The following is a 16,129-nucleotide window of genomic DNA, read 5'->3' on the forward strand; positions in this document are numbered from 1 at the left end:
GGCCACCTGAAGCACTGACCCAAAGCACTGACCTGAAGCATTGGCCACCCGAAGCACTGGCCTGAAGCACTGACTTGAAGCACTGACCCGAAGCATTGACCTGAAGCACTGGCCACTTGAAGCACTAAGGGAGAACTACTTGAAGCACTGGCCACCCGAAGCACTGAGGGATACTACTTGGAACACACAACTAGACTGCCTGAAGCACACGACAAAACTACCTAGAGCATACTACAGGACTTCATAAGTAAACTCTAGAACAGAACATTATAGTCAAGGTCACCGGGAGACGGGGAAACTTGGAGGTCTGAGGTACTGGTACTGGTACCGGTACGACAATTTTTCAAAAATAGGAGACGGGGGTACTTGGAGATGACAATTTTTTTTTTTAATAGTTTAAAAAATCTAATACTAAATACAAAATTTGAAAATAGTAATATTGTAAAACTAAAAGACTAAAGTAAATAATAATAGTAATGTCACATTAATATAGAGTCAAATATTTAAAAACTCACATAATCACAATATTGTATCTCATTGGTCTTAATTTTTGCATTGAAAACATTTAAAAGAGGACTTAAATGTATAAAATTATTAAATATTATATTTTGTGTTTATATTTTATCAGGAGACTTCTAGGAGACTTCACTTTTTGGATTAGGAGACTCGAAGACTTCAGGAGACTTTGTCACGAAGTCTCCAATCTTTTTTAAGGTCTCTGGAGACACGAAAAGTCTTCGAGACGCGACTTTTCGGGGGGAGACAGGTCTCCTCGTAACCATGATTATAGTGGTATTAGGGCAAAAACCTTTCAGGAGCATCTCCGAAACTTTCGGGAACATTAATTACCGAAACTGTTCGGGCGTATCTCCAAAACTTTTGGGAACACTATTGAAACCGTTCGGAACATTACAGTGATATTAGAGCAGAAACCTTTCGGGAGCATCTTCGAAACTTTTGAGAACATCATCGAAACTATTCAGGAGCATCTTTGAAACTTTCGGGAACATTAGCGAAACTATTCGGAACATTACAACAGTATCAGAGCAGAAACCTTTTGGAAGCATCTTCGAAACTTTTGGGAACATTATCGAAACCGTTCGGGAGCATCTACGAAACTTTCGGGAACATTAATTATTGAAATCGTTCGGGAGCATCTTCGAAACTTTCGAGAACATTACCGAAGCCGTTCAAGAGCATCTCCGAAACTTTTGAGAACATTACCGAAACGGTTCAAGAGCATCTTCGAAACTTTAGGGAACATTACCGAAACCGTTTGGAACATTACATTGCAATTTCCTCCTTGGTCTTGGTACCCTTAGGCTTTCTCCCCTGCTTCTTAGGCATCAATTTTCCTTGCACATTTTGATTGGGAGTTTGATCAATAGATAATACTAACTTATGATCTTAACCTCCCAATGTAATGTTTTGCTCTAAATTATGTAGATCCTTATCTCCATTTTGATCAATCTCATCCTGATCGCTAATATCTTCTAAATCCATATCACTTTGGATAAAACTATTAAGCACTTCTGTATGAACTTTCCCAAGCAGATCAGCATCAGTATCCCCTACTCCCTGAGAATTCTGCTCCTTGCGATTGACATAAATGAGATTCTGAGGAACAAACATATCCAATTGGGTATCTTGATTCATACCTATTTCGTCCCCGAGACATCCTTGCAATTCTTGTGCAGCTGCAATCCTATTGTCTGTCTGTTTTTCTGAACCAATATGAGGCTGATGGGCAGGACATTGATCTTCTTCGAAGTTTAGTCCCTCCTCTGCTGCAATTTCATAGATCATTTTAGTGGCCAACTCTGTAATCATCTGTTCAGAGTACTTCCAAACTTTGAATTCAACCATTACACGTTTGCTGAAAACTTCATGCATATTTGTCATATTAATCGGGTGCTCTTGAAACATCAATTGCTGGATGATGTTATCCAACTCATGATTGGGTGTCTCTGGTTGCATCCATGTTATATGTCCTGCAATTCTAGTACTGTCCCGAGAATTTGTATGCTGCATAAACTTGATCATACTTCCTAGTGTGTAAAAGAAAAAGGTGAACACTTTATAATAGTGAAGTATGATCTCAAATTCTGTGAATATTGTGCATGGGGACAGAACTGTCAGACCTTTGGTAACACCAGCATCCTTATCCTGAGAAGGTCCCCAAAGTGAACATGCTGTAGGATCTGTACAGTGGTCCTTACAAACCAACACCTGTGATTGTGCCTTCTTCTTGCATTGTGAATTGAAGTGTCCTAATTTATGTCGATACTTATGAATAGTATCCTCAGTCTGCAACACAATATTTTGATACCGAACACCCCATTTTGATTTGGTTTTAATCTGACTTGGCAAAACCTTTGACGAATCTATAAGTACACAAATCCTAATATCCCGTGTTAGGAACTCAAAGGGGATGAGGTTGTGTTTAATGAATATACCAATTTTGTTAGCAATGATTTCAACTATCTCTGGATCTCTATATTCCAAAGGTAGCATTGGCAAAGATATCCATTGAGGGAAGAAACGACATGCCTTCATATCTGGATTCAAGTTTGGGGTCCATACCCCGACCCTTTACAGAACCACCCTTTGTGTCTATGTGTTACATCCCTCTTTTCTACTGACTCAAACAAAGCGACAAAAAAGCCAGAATCTGAGCTCAATAGAAAGATGTCTTTCAGCCCAACAGAAGATTGAAAAGCCCAAGGCCTAATATCTGAGAATAACATATCATTGCTTGAAAACTTACCAATAAGAGCTGATCACCTAAGAAATCCAATATGTTCCTGAAACATATGCTCTGGAAGAGTAATATCGACCAAGCCTTGAGACTCAGGCTGAGCCTGGGGAGCAACCAATTTTTTATTGCAATGATCTTGAGGAATCTGTTGCTGTTTAACTTGCCAGACGTGTTTGACCTTTTTTGGATTTTGAAGGGTGCTCTGATCTGCACATTTCAAAGCATCCGAACTCCATTTTGATTTTGAATTCCCTTTCCATTTCCTTGCCTTTCCGGTATGAAACCAGGGGGCGCAGTATGCGCTGGGGAACCAGGAGGAGTTCCTTCACAAATGTCAAAAATTGGTTGTTTCTTCCTTTTCGTGAGGTTCCCTCTCATATCAGGCCTATTGGAATGACCTGATTTTGTCAAAGGGGGTTGATTTATTAAATTTTCCCCCCTCCCTGGCTTAAATTTTAGATTCTCAGCATATGGGATAGCCTGTAATTGTTGTTGGGTAACCCTAGGCCTCATGGCCGCCTGCCTAGAAGACTCTCCAATCTCAAACCTTGAAAACCCTTGAAGTCTTGGCAGATCTGTCTTAAACTTTGAAGGATCCCCTTGCTTCTGTAATGGACGGATAATCTCCTTTTGCGCCACAGCCTTGAGATGAAACCTAGGGTTGACAAAAGAGGGCTTCGCAGGCTGAACTATTACTTTACCACTGAAAATTTAAAAAACGTCATTGTATTCTTTCCGATTCAGCTTGACTTTTGTGGTAATATGGGAATTTTTCTGCCCAAAGGAACATTTTTGAAAGCCCTTGGTAGTATGGCTCTCATGATGCTTGGCTGGCTGATTCATCGGAAGGCCTCAAGAAGTTTTCGACATGTCTAGATCATTTTGTGGGCCAAATTGATGTTTTCGTTTACCATAGTAGCTATCACCACAATGTCGATCTTCTATGTTGGTTTGGAACTTACCCTGCAACCCATATTCTGCCCTCACTCGCATGCGCTGTTCTACCCTAGCTCGCACACGCCGCTCCATCCTTTAACCTGTTGGTGTTTTCAAACGTCACGGTTTCAAATTACCTCGATGAGAACAAAATACATCTAGGGGCAGCTACATCCCATCTACAACATACCCTTTCAAGCACCGGGCTAACTATAAGGCTAGACCCTTCTTCTACTTCAGGCTCTGCAAAACCTAGGCGGGTGGACCTTAGATTCACTTATATGGTACCAGTGCTAAACATACACTTGAATCTAGAAAAGCAGATAAAACCCTTATATCTTCTGTACTTATGCAAAGATCACAGACATGAAATAGCTAATAACATGACCTAAGAAATTGATAAGCTAAGTGAGGGCATCCTTTCAGCTCTTAAATGGAAAGGGAAATGGATGATTATAATGTTGATTTCAGACAAACCCCAAATATGTAGCAGTACGAATAAGTTGATCCTATAGCTGATCAGTGCCTTATCTATTGGGCAATTCCACGAATTACACACATACATCTATGATACCAGTGACATTCCATACATCAAGATATCAGATCTATCTTATCACTTTGTAAATCAGACATCGGTGTTCATAAAGACCTCATTCTCATGAAGTATCCTTCTCAAATAACCAACAACCCTGTCAAATACATCAAGCAATTACTTGGCCCTTTGTTCCAACAACAAAACATATCAGACACAACCTTACGGGATGCAAATGGGTCTAAGTTCTTTGTACCTAAACCACATAACATTGCAGATTACAGAGATAGGAGATGAGAATCACAATGAAACTAAGAAGATTCTTACTCATTTGTATTCATTTCTTTGAAACTATACATTCAGAGGCATGTAAAACAATTCATAAAACCATTAAATAGATCAAAACTATCTATATTAGCTTAACTACTGCTATTCATACAAGAGAAAAATGCTAAAGAATGTGGTGGAATCATAGCTCTAGATCCAACAATGTGGTCTCATAGACAAACTAGGACCAACCCTTACAATGAATCAGAAAAAGAAAGATATAAGAAAGAAATGAAATCTCGGAACTAATCTGGAAGTGACATGTGTCCGCTTGAATCTTCATTCCCTCTTGTTGTAAAACATCTCTCATCTTTCTAAATTGAAAACTGATATGATTCTCATCATTATCTGTAACAAACTTGAAATATCTCTTCTTCAATGATGAAAACCCTTGTGTTGCCAAAATATCTGAAAGGCATTTGAAATGCTGATAAAATCTTCATTTAATCGACTTTGAGGTGACAAAATTTGTCCCTAACTGCATTCATACTACCTCTTATGTTCATTCAGTTCACCATTTCACTGGAAATCAAATTTGAACTGCCCTGACTGAATGAAATTGAAAAATGGGCACCTGAGACAAATCCTCGCATAACAGTGGCTTCCTGTGCAAAAGCAAACTCCAAAAATGGAAAGTTCGTTCTCTCTCGATTCTGGTGATATATAATAGTGCCATATTTGCTTATTGGAAATGCTCAGAATCTTAAAATGAAAAATAGGCTCCTGTCATGGCTTTGAGATTGCATTTTAGCAAATATTTAAATTTTACCTAAAGTCAAAACTATAGGTTCAAATCAAAACTTAAATGGCCCTGCACGTGATTTTTTGGAGGCAATTATAAAATTTTGATTTTTATGAATTTGGTTTTTTCCCTCCGAAATTTCCATCCGGGTCAACTGAGTTGTGACACATGTCACAATAATTGGCCCATTTCTTGCTCAGTCATCTAACACCCGCCACCCAAGCGCCACGTGTCACATTGCTATTAGTCCTTGTCCTGCCACGTGGCGGCCATGTCACTGGTTGCTATGTCGCCATCCTACTTAGCATGGTGCCACGTCATCGCGACATAGAGACGTCATGACATGTGGCACCTTAGTCCATGTCATCGCCCAATTAGCAATGCCACATCACTGCCTTGTCATCGGTCGCTATGTCGCATGACACCTTGGCATGGTGCCACGTCATTGCGACATAGCAATGTCGCAACACATGGCACTATCCGACACGTCATTGCCTCGATTTCCATGCCACATTTGGAGAGCCCTGCCATGTATCATTCCTCGATTCATCCATCTGTTGCCACATGTCATGATTTCATTTGTCGGTCGGATCCAGTCAACATGCCATGTCATCACATTTGTTCAAAATTATACCAAGTTTCCAACAGGCTAGGGTTCACCACATGAGCTTACTTCCTTGTCTTTAAGTGTGAACAACTTAAGACATTTACAAGTTGTGTGTTTGGGCTTTTAAATATTAAAATTTTTCCTTCCCCAAACAATGTGGGATATATCCCATTCTTTTGTTTGCAGAAAGACCCAAGCCTCTCCCTTTACAATTCTGCGGAATGTTTTGTTGTCAATCTCTGGTGATCATTGCGCATTTGATTCGATCTGTATTATGAGCTCAATGTCCATATTGCAAACATTGTCGGGGATCAAAGAGTCATTGCCCATTTTTTTGGACCAAGCGATGTCAAAGCCCCTGTTTTGCATCAATTCATGCCTTCTGTCTTAAAAAAAGTCTTTGTTTTGGATTCCAACTTGGAAAAGGCACCTGGAGAGAAAGAAATCATAAAACACAATAAACTTCCTTCAGAAAAGTGTGTCTTCCTTCATACGCAGGCAACAAACTCTCTCAGCCTAAAAACATGTAAGACACGAAGTCAAAGTATCGCCATGGCTAACTCCAGTATCACCATGCCTCTGATGTAGGATTGATCCCAATTCTACCACCCTATGCAGAACAACTGTTAAGCATTGGTGCTTCTATGGAGCAAGTGTTCAAAATGGTGGCGGTTTGGTAAAAAAAAGTGCTTCACAAGCTGACTCCAACGTCCCCCTTGCTATCACACTTGTAGACTATATATCTAAAAATGAGCGAGTACAATCACTGTATGGTTCTTGGGTTTGGCCCAGTCACTAATGCTTGCAGGATTCATGATGTTTTCACTTTGTTTGGTCAGATACTCGAGTGCAAGGTATATTGCCCTTTGTTATTCTCCACTTCTCAAAAATAGTTGGTGCTTTGTTAATTTTGTTTGGACCAATTCCATGCTTTTATTGTAATGAAGAATGCCCCGATCATTATGCAATCATTTTCCTTTGAAATTGAGGATGCAATTGAAGATTGTTCTTCATTTATACTTAACTCAAAATTTGAGCGTTCATCTTCTCCATTTATACCAAGCCCAGATTGTAAATCATGATCTTCCACATCTTTTAATGCAGAATTAGGTGATGGGCTTTTCTCAGGGGTACTATAAACACTTGAGCATTCAGATTGTGAATGTTGATCTTCAGAATTAACACTAAGATCCAAATGTGAATCCTAGGAAAAAGTCATTGTAGCTTCGTTGCAAGCATAGTCAAGTGAAGGGTTACTTTTAAAATTCTTAGTAGATGCTAGTGATTGTTCATATATAATATGAGACAATGAATTACTTTCAAAACTTTCAGGCACACTGGTCCACTAAAACACAGCTTCTAATGAATCACCCTTCACATTTTTGTTTATAGATTGCCCTTCACATCCAATTGTCAATAGTTTTGAATTCCTGCAAAGATTTGACTCAAATTGCTTTGCAAGATGAGTTGAGAATCCTCCACAAGTTGTATCAGGTATGAGCCCAATTTTAGATGCACTTTAACACTCAAATGCTTGTGCTATTGCTATTGAGATTGAAACATCCTCAATCAAGCTGGGAACCTCCCATGCATCAGACCATGTTGTAGCAAAGCTTACAATGTTCAATATAACAGCCCATATTGTACCAAATATGTTTAAAATGCTCTGAATTGACATATATCTCGAACACCTTTGAGAAAATGTGTAGAGAAAAACTCCAGTTGCTCTCTTGCAAAACTGCTAATTTCATACCAAGGGGTCATCTGAGTGGCTTTAAAAACTGACCAAATCACATGACTAGGCCTTGGTAACAAACACACTGATTCTTTATTCCACATTCTCTTACCCTGTTGAATCTCGTCTCATGACAAATCCTTAGTGAAAAGATATTGACTGTCAAAGTTGCCTTCTCAAAACTGCCTGCAAGAAAAAATGTCAGAAAACCATAAAACACATTCAGATTTGGCTTTGAAAACAGGTCAAACTGACACTTGGGGGCACGAAAATTGGGGCATTGGTTCACTGTCACGAGGAGAGTATAAATTTGGGATTTGGGCTCATGATGAATAACTGGGCGCATTTGGCAAGCAGTCACTTAGAATTGCAGAGCTGGGAACAATGGCAAAAAATTGGTTTTTGCAAACAGAATGGACTTGGGAAAGTGTGCAGATGAATTCGTCAAAACTTGCAAACTGGCACACTTAAAGAATTTTCAAAGTAGAACACAGTGGTACAGTCCATTTGATCTCACATATCATAGATTCAGAGTTATGACATCCCAAACAGGGGTACCGATCAATCTGCATTTCTTGACACTAGTAAAACTTTACAAATTGCATATGGAATCGCATTAAAAAATTGATCAAATGGATTCGTCATAAGATCAAAATTGAAACATAACAAGTCTCTGAACTCTAGAATGTAATGCAAAAGAAATTTTCTCATTTTGGTCAACCAGGTCAAAGTTATAACAAGTCAAACAGGGCCTTCTAGAATTTTGATCAATTTACATCAGCATGACAACAATAAACAACGAATTTTGAGGGATTCAAAACCTAGTCAAAACATGTCGAAACAAATTGAAATCTGAAACAAAGGTTCTCTTATATGGATATTAAACATTCCCAAAGCGGCGAGTCATGAAACATAACTAGGTGCAAGATATTCAAATGCAAACTATGCCTCTGTCATTGTTTGACACTATTGCAAAAATGCAGATTTGGACATTGCTCAAAAGAGAACTTCACAGAATGACAATTTATCTTCATGGGATGAGTGTATATGCTGAATGGAAGGTGTTAGAAACATTAAACACCTCTTAGGCCTTAAAAGGACAGCCGGGTACACATGCATTAAATGCGCTTAAAAGGGCTCAAAAGCTTGGAATGGTACTCAAATCAGGGCTTCAATTTTGAGTCCCAACATAACCTCTGTACAATTTTGAGGAAATTGCCAAACCCTTTTTGCAAATAAGCACTACACCACAAAACAGAATGCAAAACGCCACTATTTTGTTTAGGAGAAAAAATAGTTAGAACTAAATACAATTTTTTGAGGTGAAAAATTGATCAAAGCCACACAATAGAATCCGAGACACAAATCAGCATACAAAGCACCATTTTTGAAGAAAAAATGGCAAAATCAAACAGATATTTTTGGGGAAACAATTATAAATCCAATTGATACTTTTTTAAGGGAAAAAATTATAAAAACCCATCAAAGAAACCTTCATGCAACCAAACTTGAGACTTTGCATGGTAAAACAACACATGCTGGAACATGCAACTCACAAAAAGCATACACAAGCAACATGACATGCAAGCTTTAAAAGTTGGAGACTTTTGCTCAAACCAAGAAATTACGCAATCAAAACACTTGACCAGACTTATGATTGTCAACAAAAATCTTTAAAGATGAACCACAAAATTATCATAGAATACCTCTGACGATTTTTTATTTCAAAAAGTCTAAAAACAAATTTCTAGAAAAAATTCTAGATTAGAAGAGGCTAGAATTTTCTTAAAAAACTTGCCAAATTTTATGAAATCCCATTGACCTGCTCTGATACCATGTTATGGTAAATTGGTGTTGTATTAAATAGAGGAGGTGAAAGCACCTTATATAGGTTTGCAAAGATGATGTTTCTATTGTGAAACAACTGGGAACTAAAGACAACAATAGAAACTACCTAATAAACTTAAGACTAACTAAGATGACCTTTAAATAAATATTACAATATTTCTTATAATTTGACGTTGATCCCTGAGAATTCCAAGAAAAGGAATAGATTGGTCTCTCCCCCTAAGGCTAGTTCAAACCTAAGTGTCAAGAGTGTATCCTGTAATCTCAGGAACTAGTTGCAAATTTAGGGATCATGTTGGATATATGGTAATAGCCACCCCAAAGAAATAAGCATGAGGAACTAAAAGCAAACCAGAAACAGAGACTTTTTCTTGACCAAAAGACTTGTGAACACTCAGAATTAAACAAGTGTGGATAGAAGGTGTTTGAATGATTTCTGTAAATTCTATTAGGAAGAAAGCATTTGCTGCTTAAATAATATATTGAAGTAGTTTTGGTCCCTCTTAGAATCTTTATCTGCCTTCACAATGAAGCACATATTTAGAGAGATCCATAATCATTCAGATACTCTTGTCGACTTTGCAATAGATGTGAAGGGAGATTGGATAATAGACATCTCATTGTAAACTTTGCAATAGACGCGAAGGGAGATCGAATTGCAGACATTTCATTGGAACTTGGATTCCAATGTTGTTACTAATGCCTCTGTTGCAACTTGTGTGGTCTCATCATTTGAAGGTGGCAAAGCTGCAAGTGACACAAGTGAAGGCAGATTAATGCATCATTTAGTTACAGAGCTCCAGGCACACAAATGATAATGGATATGTTTGTTGTCATCTCCCATCTTTGCCTGATAAATGCTTCTGGTTCACTCCATTTGCAGCAGCTCTGGTGCACCTACACATTGAAGACAAAAAATTGCAGCTGGTGTCAAAGGAGAGACAAATCACATTCTTGTTGTACATCGCAGATCTCATGTTGAGGAAGAATTTTCGAGTCTGTACAGCTATCATGGTACATGTTGTTAGAGTAACTCTTGAGGAGCTTTTCCTATCAATAACCCATAGATATAGGGTCAACATAGTTGTGTCTTCTATTTTATTGCAATATTCTTGGAAGCTAGACTATGGCAATAATTTGTGTTGTCTCAATCTTTGACGAGTCCTTGTTGGCAACATGGGCTTCAAGTCATAATGGATGATGTTGTATCACGCTGTGGTTTTCATCTTGGTGCTGGCACACAGCCAAGACTGAATGTTACTCCTATAGGACTCTGTATTTCATTCATAATGTTTTCTGTTGGTCAGAACAGGGCGCTTTGTAGGCACCAAGCTAAATGGGTAATAGGTTGTCTGTAATTTGCAACTGGAGCAGTGCCCTCACCTGGGATTGATTGATCACTCACTGCAGAGACTGACAACTAAGGTAGTGGTAAGGGGGATGACCTAGAACAGTAGGAATTATCTGTATTAAGCAGATAGAATGTAATGTGAAAGGGTGAGAACGAAAATTCCCTGTATACAGGCTTGAAATAAACACTTGTGTCAACAATATATGTAGAATAAAACTCTGCACCCCTCTGTACTGGAGCTCCCCATATTGTTTACACTATTTTAAATAATAATATTAAGCCATGGCTATTTTTGGCCAATGTAGACGCAGTATAATTTTAAAGTAAAATAAAACAACCCTTAATAAAATAACATTTTTGTTTCTTGGTGTTTTTTCCAGATGGATGTATTTAACACACATCTATACTAGTTTATTCCTTATTCTGGGATTATCATCCTTCTGGTGATTCTTTGTGAGAGAGTTGCAAATTCCATCATTTAATGGCGCTTTTAACTTTTACTAGCAAACAAATAAACTGGTTAAGAACTCTCATACTGCTTTAGAGCTTAAATGATAAAGGCACTCAAGATTATGAGTACTCAAAAAAAATAAAATCACACAACCTATTCTAACATATTCCCAACCTGTAATGATAGTCGCACGGAACTAGGACAGTTATTTTGAGCAAAATACTGATTTCAGATACATACAGATGTGGGTAGTGTACTAATTTGATATTTTCTTATTGCTCAAATTTTAGGCTACAAAAACTTCGCAGTGATGTACCACATGAGCGGCAACACTTTTCATTAATTGCAATAGCTCTAATATGCTCTTAGACATTTTGTCAAACATTTACATGAAATTTGAGGCCTCAAAATATCACTATTGAAGAATTATTATCTTAGAATGTTTTTCTCAATTCCATGCATGAAAAAAATGCACCTCAACTATGCAATTTGAATTTTTGAACAGCTACACCATTGCTTCAACCCTCATATGCCAAAAAATCCCCTTTTCCTTCTAGTTTTTGACTCTACTGATTTTCTAGTTGCTCCTTCCAAATTCTTCTATCTTGTGTATTTCCAGTAGGTTTGGGTATCCCTTGGATGATGTTAATCATGGAATATGAGCAAACATCTTCAAGAAATGTTTGTCTTCTTTCTAGGTTTTTTGGGAAAACTTTTGCCTCTGTTTGGAACTCAATCTACTCTGCCTTCTTCCAAATGATTATTTTTGCAACATCTCCACGCAGAACCTTTGAAATCTATATAATTTATTATTGCTGAGGTGGCCTAAAGACTTCTAACCATTGCTATGTGTATGTCAATTTTCTAACAAAATTTCTTGCTAGAATAAATGCACTGTAATTTCAAATAATTATTTTTACTTCTATATTTCTGGCAATGTAAGATTGCTTGTGAACCCCGATGCTTTGGCATTGGAAATCATAAATGCCACAATGCACCTTGGGGGCAAAATCACAGTTCTGTTGAATGCCTATATTTGGCTTCTAATTCTATAAGGATCTGAGTTCGATATATCTATGAATTAAAAGACATTTTTTTCTATGAACAGGAAGCTATGCATTATTATAGAAATAAATGATAATTCCGGCTTTCCAGTTAAAATCATTCTGTCTTTGTAAATTGTTAAGTATCTCTTCACAAAATTGTAATGTTAGTTAATAACTTAATAGAAATTCTGTTTTCTGTACGACCTGGATCTTTATCTTGAATCTAGTATGACAGAGTTTAGGCAGGGAAAGTGTAACATAATTGTTTTGTCTTCGTCAGTGATCATGCATCCTTTCAGGAAATTATAAGCACAGTCAATTCAATCTTCTGTCCGAATGTTGGCCTGTATCTTGTATCTTGTGTGACAGGTTTTAGACAGGAAAAACATAACAGAAACCAGATAAGTTTTCATGAATATGTTGGACATCTAGAATTTTTCCCTATATTCATATCACAAATGGTGATACTAGTGTACTAAACCGACTTTTGTGCCAACAAAAATGACAGGTGTGCCCCAACAAAATGGTTGATTAATGGGCAGTATGTGTAGCTGAATATCAATGATTTTGCAGTCAGGCACATAAAGAATTTCAAAGTTTGTAAATCAAAACCAGTATTTGCTAACTAAAAGTTTAAAACAATAGCAAATGCTTTCAAAGTTTTAAAAGAATCCAACCATTGTATTAAAGTGGAACTTCTTTGCTTATGAGTCACTGATTTGTTGGAAAATCTGGTCAGATGGGTATGATACAAACCTCAGTCCCGAACTGGAATTGATCTGCTTGTAGGGCCACATTAGGGTCTTGTCAAACAGTTCTGGATTCAACCAGGATGAATTTAGGTGAACCCAACCAGAACCCAGTTTGAATGGCAAATTATATGCAATTGCAGGATGCCATTGTCCTCGCAACAGGACTTTAAAAAAATTCTGTTTCTGGTGTTGGGTTTTTTCCTCTTTTCAGTTCTGTGGTGTTTAGCTAGAGTTCACTCCAACTTTTCATATACATTCACAAGTTCTACACACTTTGGAAGACCTTGGCATTGGTTTCTTCCAGTGTGATTTTGTGTACCCCAAAATGAGCTCCTCGAGTTAGAAGGGTCAGAGGCTTTGCAGGGCCACCAAGAGGGAGTTGGAAAGATGCCGAGGGACTGCGTCTCATAGGTTTCAGGAGAGGATGTCAGTCACAAGTTTTAATATGTAAGGCTGTCATGACAATTAACAAACATTGAAGCTTTACCATTTCACCAAAGGCTCTCCATTTAGGTATTTGGTGTTTTATTGCTTTTTATAAATTGATAGATTGTTAGATTTAATATATTTTAAATTTATTGAATTAATAAAAAATTTAAAATTTATTTGTATTTATATCTTTAGGAAAACTAAATTCCAAATTTTTAAATTTGCAAGGCCAATTTTGGGTATATCACGCCACTTATGATATGCGAGTATTTATAACTTTTATATCGTCTTTTGTATGGACAAATCCAAAGCAAGCCAACCCCTATGTTTTTTTTTGTTTTGACATATCTGCATACTGACACCCCTTAACTGAACTCAAATCAGTAACGTAGGCTTTATTTTTGAGCGTGCTGAGTGCGATTTGAAATTTTGAACACTTATACTATGAACTGTGCCATATTACAAAAATTGAATCGTGATAATCTTGTGTAAGTTGAATGGTCAGTGGAATATATAAATCTTGCCAATCCATTTTTCCTTATTCAGTTGACACTTGCAAGACTGAAAATTTCCTTTTATTGATTGGATCTTATTATTTGCATGCTTATGCATTTAAGGTTATCTTTTTTCGCAGGAGCTTTGGTCCCTCTTGGAGTTTATGATGCCAAATATTTTTGAGACTGCTGATGTGGACTTGAAGAAGATTTTGGGTGCTTCAGCAGAAGACAGAGATTTGATTGCTCGTATTAAATCAATATTGGGGCCATTTATTTTGAGGCGCTTGAAATCAGATGTTATGCAGCAGTTGGTACAAAAGAATCATAAGGTTGGAATTTACCTTTTGTAATATTTGTTAAAGATTTAATGTAGGAGTTCTATCAAGGCATCCCTTCCCTGCATTTAAGTGCTTACATACTAAAAAGAAAATATTGTAAACTGTTTGTAGGAATGATTGTCCACTCTCTGATTTCTTTCAGTTACCCTCTGCATATACATTAAGTTCAAGACAAAGCTTTCATATGCTTGTCATTTTTTTTCATACAGGTAGAGTTTTTGACAATGGTTCCAGAACAAGCCGATGCATATAAAGAGGCTATTGAAGAATATCGTTCAGCTTCGTTAGCACGTCTGGCAAAAAGTACAGGTTCAGACATATCAAATGTTGTCAACTTCCTTCCTCGGCGTCAGATTTCTAATTACTTTATGCAATTTCGTAAGGTACTTTGTAAGTGTTTGCATTATGGCTCATTTGTTTTGTCTACTGAATGATATACTACCAGTTCTTGAAAGCTTGTAAATTTGTTTCAACTTTTTACAGATTGCAAATCATCCTTTGCTAGTGAGGCGTCTTTACACAGATTCAGATGTAGACAGTTTGGCTAGAAAGTTGCATCCAAGAGGTGCTTTTGGATTTGAATGCACTCTGGACAGAGTTAGAGATGAACTTCTTGGTTATAATGATTTTTCATTGCATCAGGTATACTATCTCATGTTTAGGAACATGGCTGTGTGTCGGTACAATATAAATACTTCTCATGTGCATATAGACTTCTTTAAATTAATTAGTTTATACCTTTCATAGCATATGGATATTTTAGAGGATAATTGTGTGTTATGTTAGGAACACTGAAGATATGCTTTTTTGAATATTATTTTCCTAGTTGTTCATGCAAATAATAAGTCCCATAATGTGCTTTGTAGAACTCCAGAGTGTGCAAATTTTACACTTGGAGTGGGGAGACTTTTTAAGTTTTTTGCTATATAGTTGCAATAATGAAAGAATAGTAGTCATTTACACAAAAATTGGAAAATTTGCATCCTGTCTTCATTCGCATACATCATCTCCTAATAATGACAGACACATCTCCTTTGTAATGGCTCTTACCTTTTGGTTTGTACATAAATATGAAAGGTGAAATACAACTATGTACATATGATTCTTGATCTTCTTCATAGCTTCTACTCACGTGTAAACTAATTAATGCTCAGGGTCCTTGCTGACATAGTATGTGCAATTATATTTTGGTTCTTTTATTGTATCAGATTGTATGCCCAGTGATCATTATTTCTATCATTTTTACAGTTGTCCTTTGGTACTGTTATCCCTTGCTTAAGTTCTTCTCCATTTTTTTTAATACTTAATACCATGCCTTGTCAGATCAAAATTTACTGTCGAAGAGCTGACTTAAAGAAACAGTTTCAAAAGGCCTAAAGTTCTGGCACCCTATTCTGGGGCGTTTTCTATTTTTGTGGGGGTTCCACAGGCTGTTTTGGCCTTGTGGATTTTATTAAAATCATTCATTCATTCAATCTTTGTTTAGTCTTGATATGCCACTTTCAAAAATTCCATTATATTCTAATTCTAAAGTGTTTCCTAGCTTGCTTAAACCTTTAAAGTATTATAAAAACCATATAGGCAGCTTTGATGGTTTTCACAATCCCCTTAGATTCAATAAAGTTCGTAAAGTTCCATTGGATGCCATCAAGGTTTCCCTGACCTCTTGAAGTCTTGCTCAATAAGGAATTTGGTGGTAACTGTTTAAGAATTTCTCAAGAGATGTATGCATTTTCAGTGGTATTCATAACCATGCTGGGCCTTAACAATGTTGTAAAAA

At 37.1% G+C, this 16,129-nt stretch overlaps 1 protein-coding gene across 1 annotated transcript in view; it reads left to right on the forward strand.

Moving 5' to 3' along the window:
* ETL1 (SNF2 domain-containing protein / helicase domain-containing protein) overlaps window positions 1-16,129 on the forward strand; it is a 116,268-nt gene that overhangs the window by 36,351 nt on the left and 63,788 nt on the right. The window contains exons 8-10 of the mRNA XM_089811354.1: window positions 14,149-14,340; window positions 14,559-14,732; window positions 14,833-14,991. Coding sequence (XP_089667480.1) covers window positions 14,149-14,340; window positions 14,559-14,732; window positions 14,833-14,991 — 525 coding nt within the window. The remainder of the gene's footprint in view (window positions 1-14,148; window positions 14,341-14,558; window positions 14,733-14,832; window positions 14,992-16,129) is intronic.

The sequence above is a fragment of the Cupressus sempervirens genome, chromosome 11, assembly GCF_028749045.1.
Source record: "Cupressus sempervirens isolate cs-2001-9-10 chromosome 11, ASM2874904v1, whole genome shotgun sequence".
Classification (NCBI taxonomy): domain Eukaryota; kingdom Viridiplantae; phylum Streptophyta; class Pinopsida; order Cupressales; family Cupressaceae; genus Cupressus; species Cupressus sempervirens.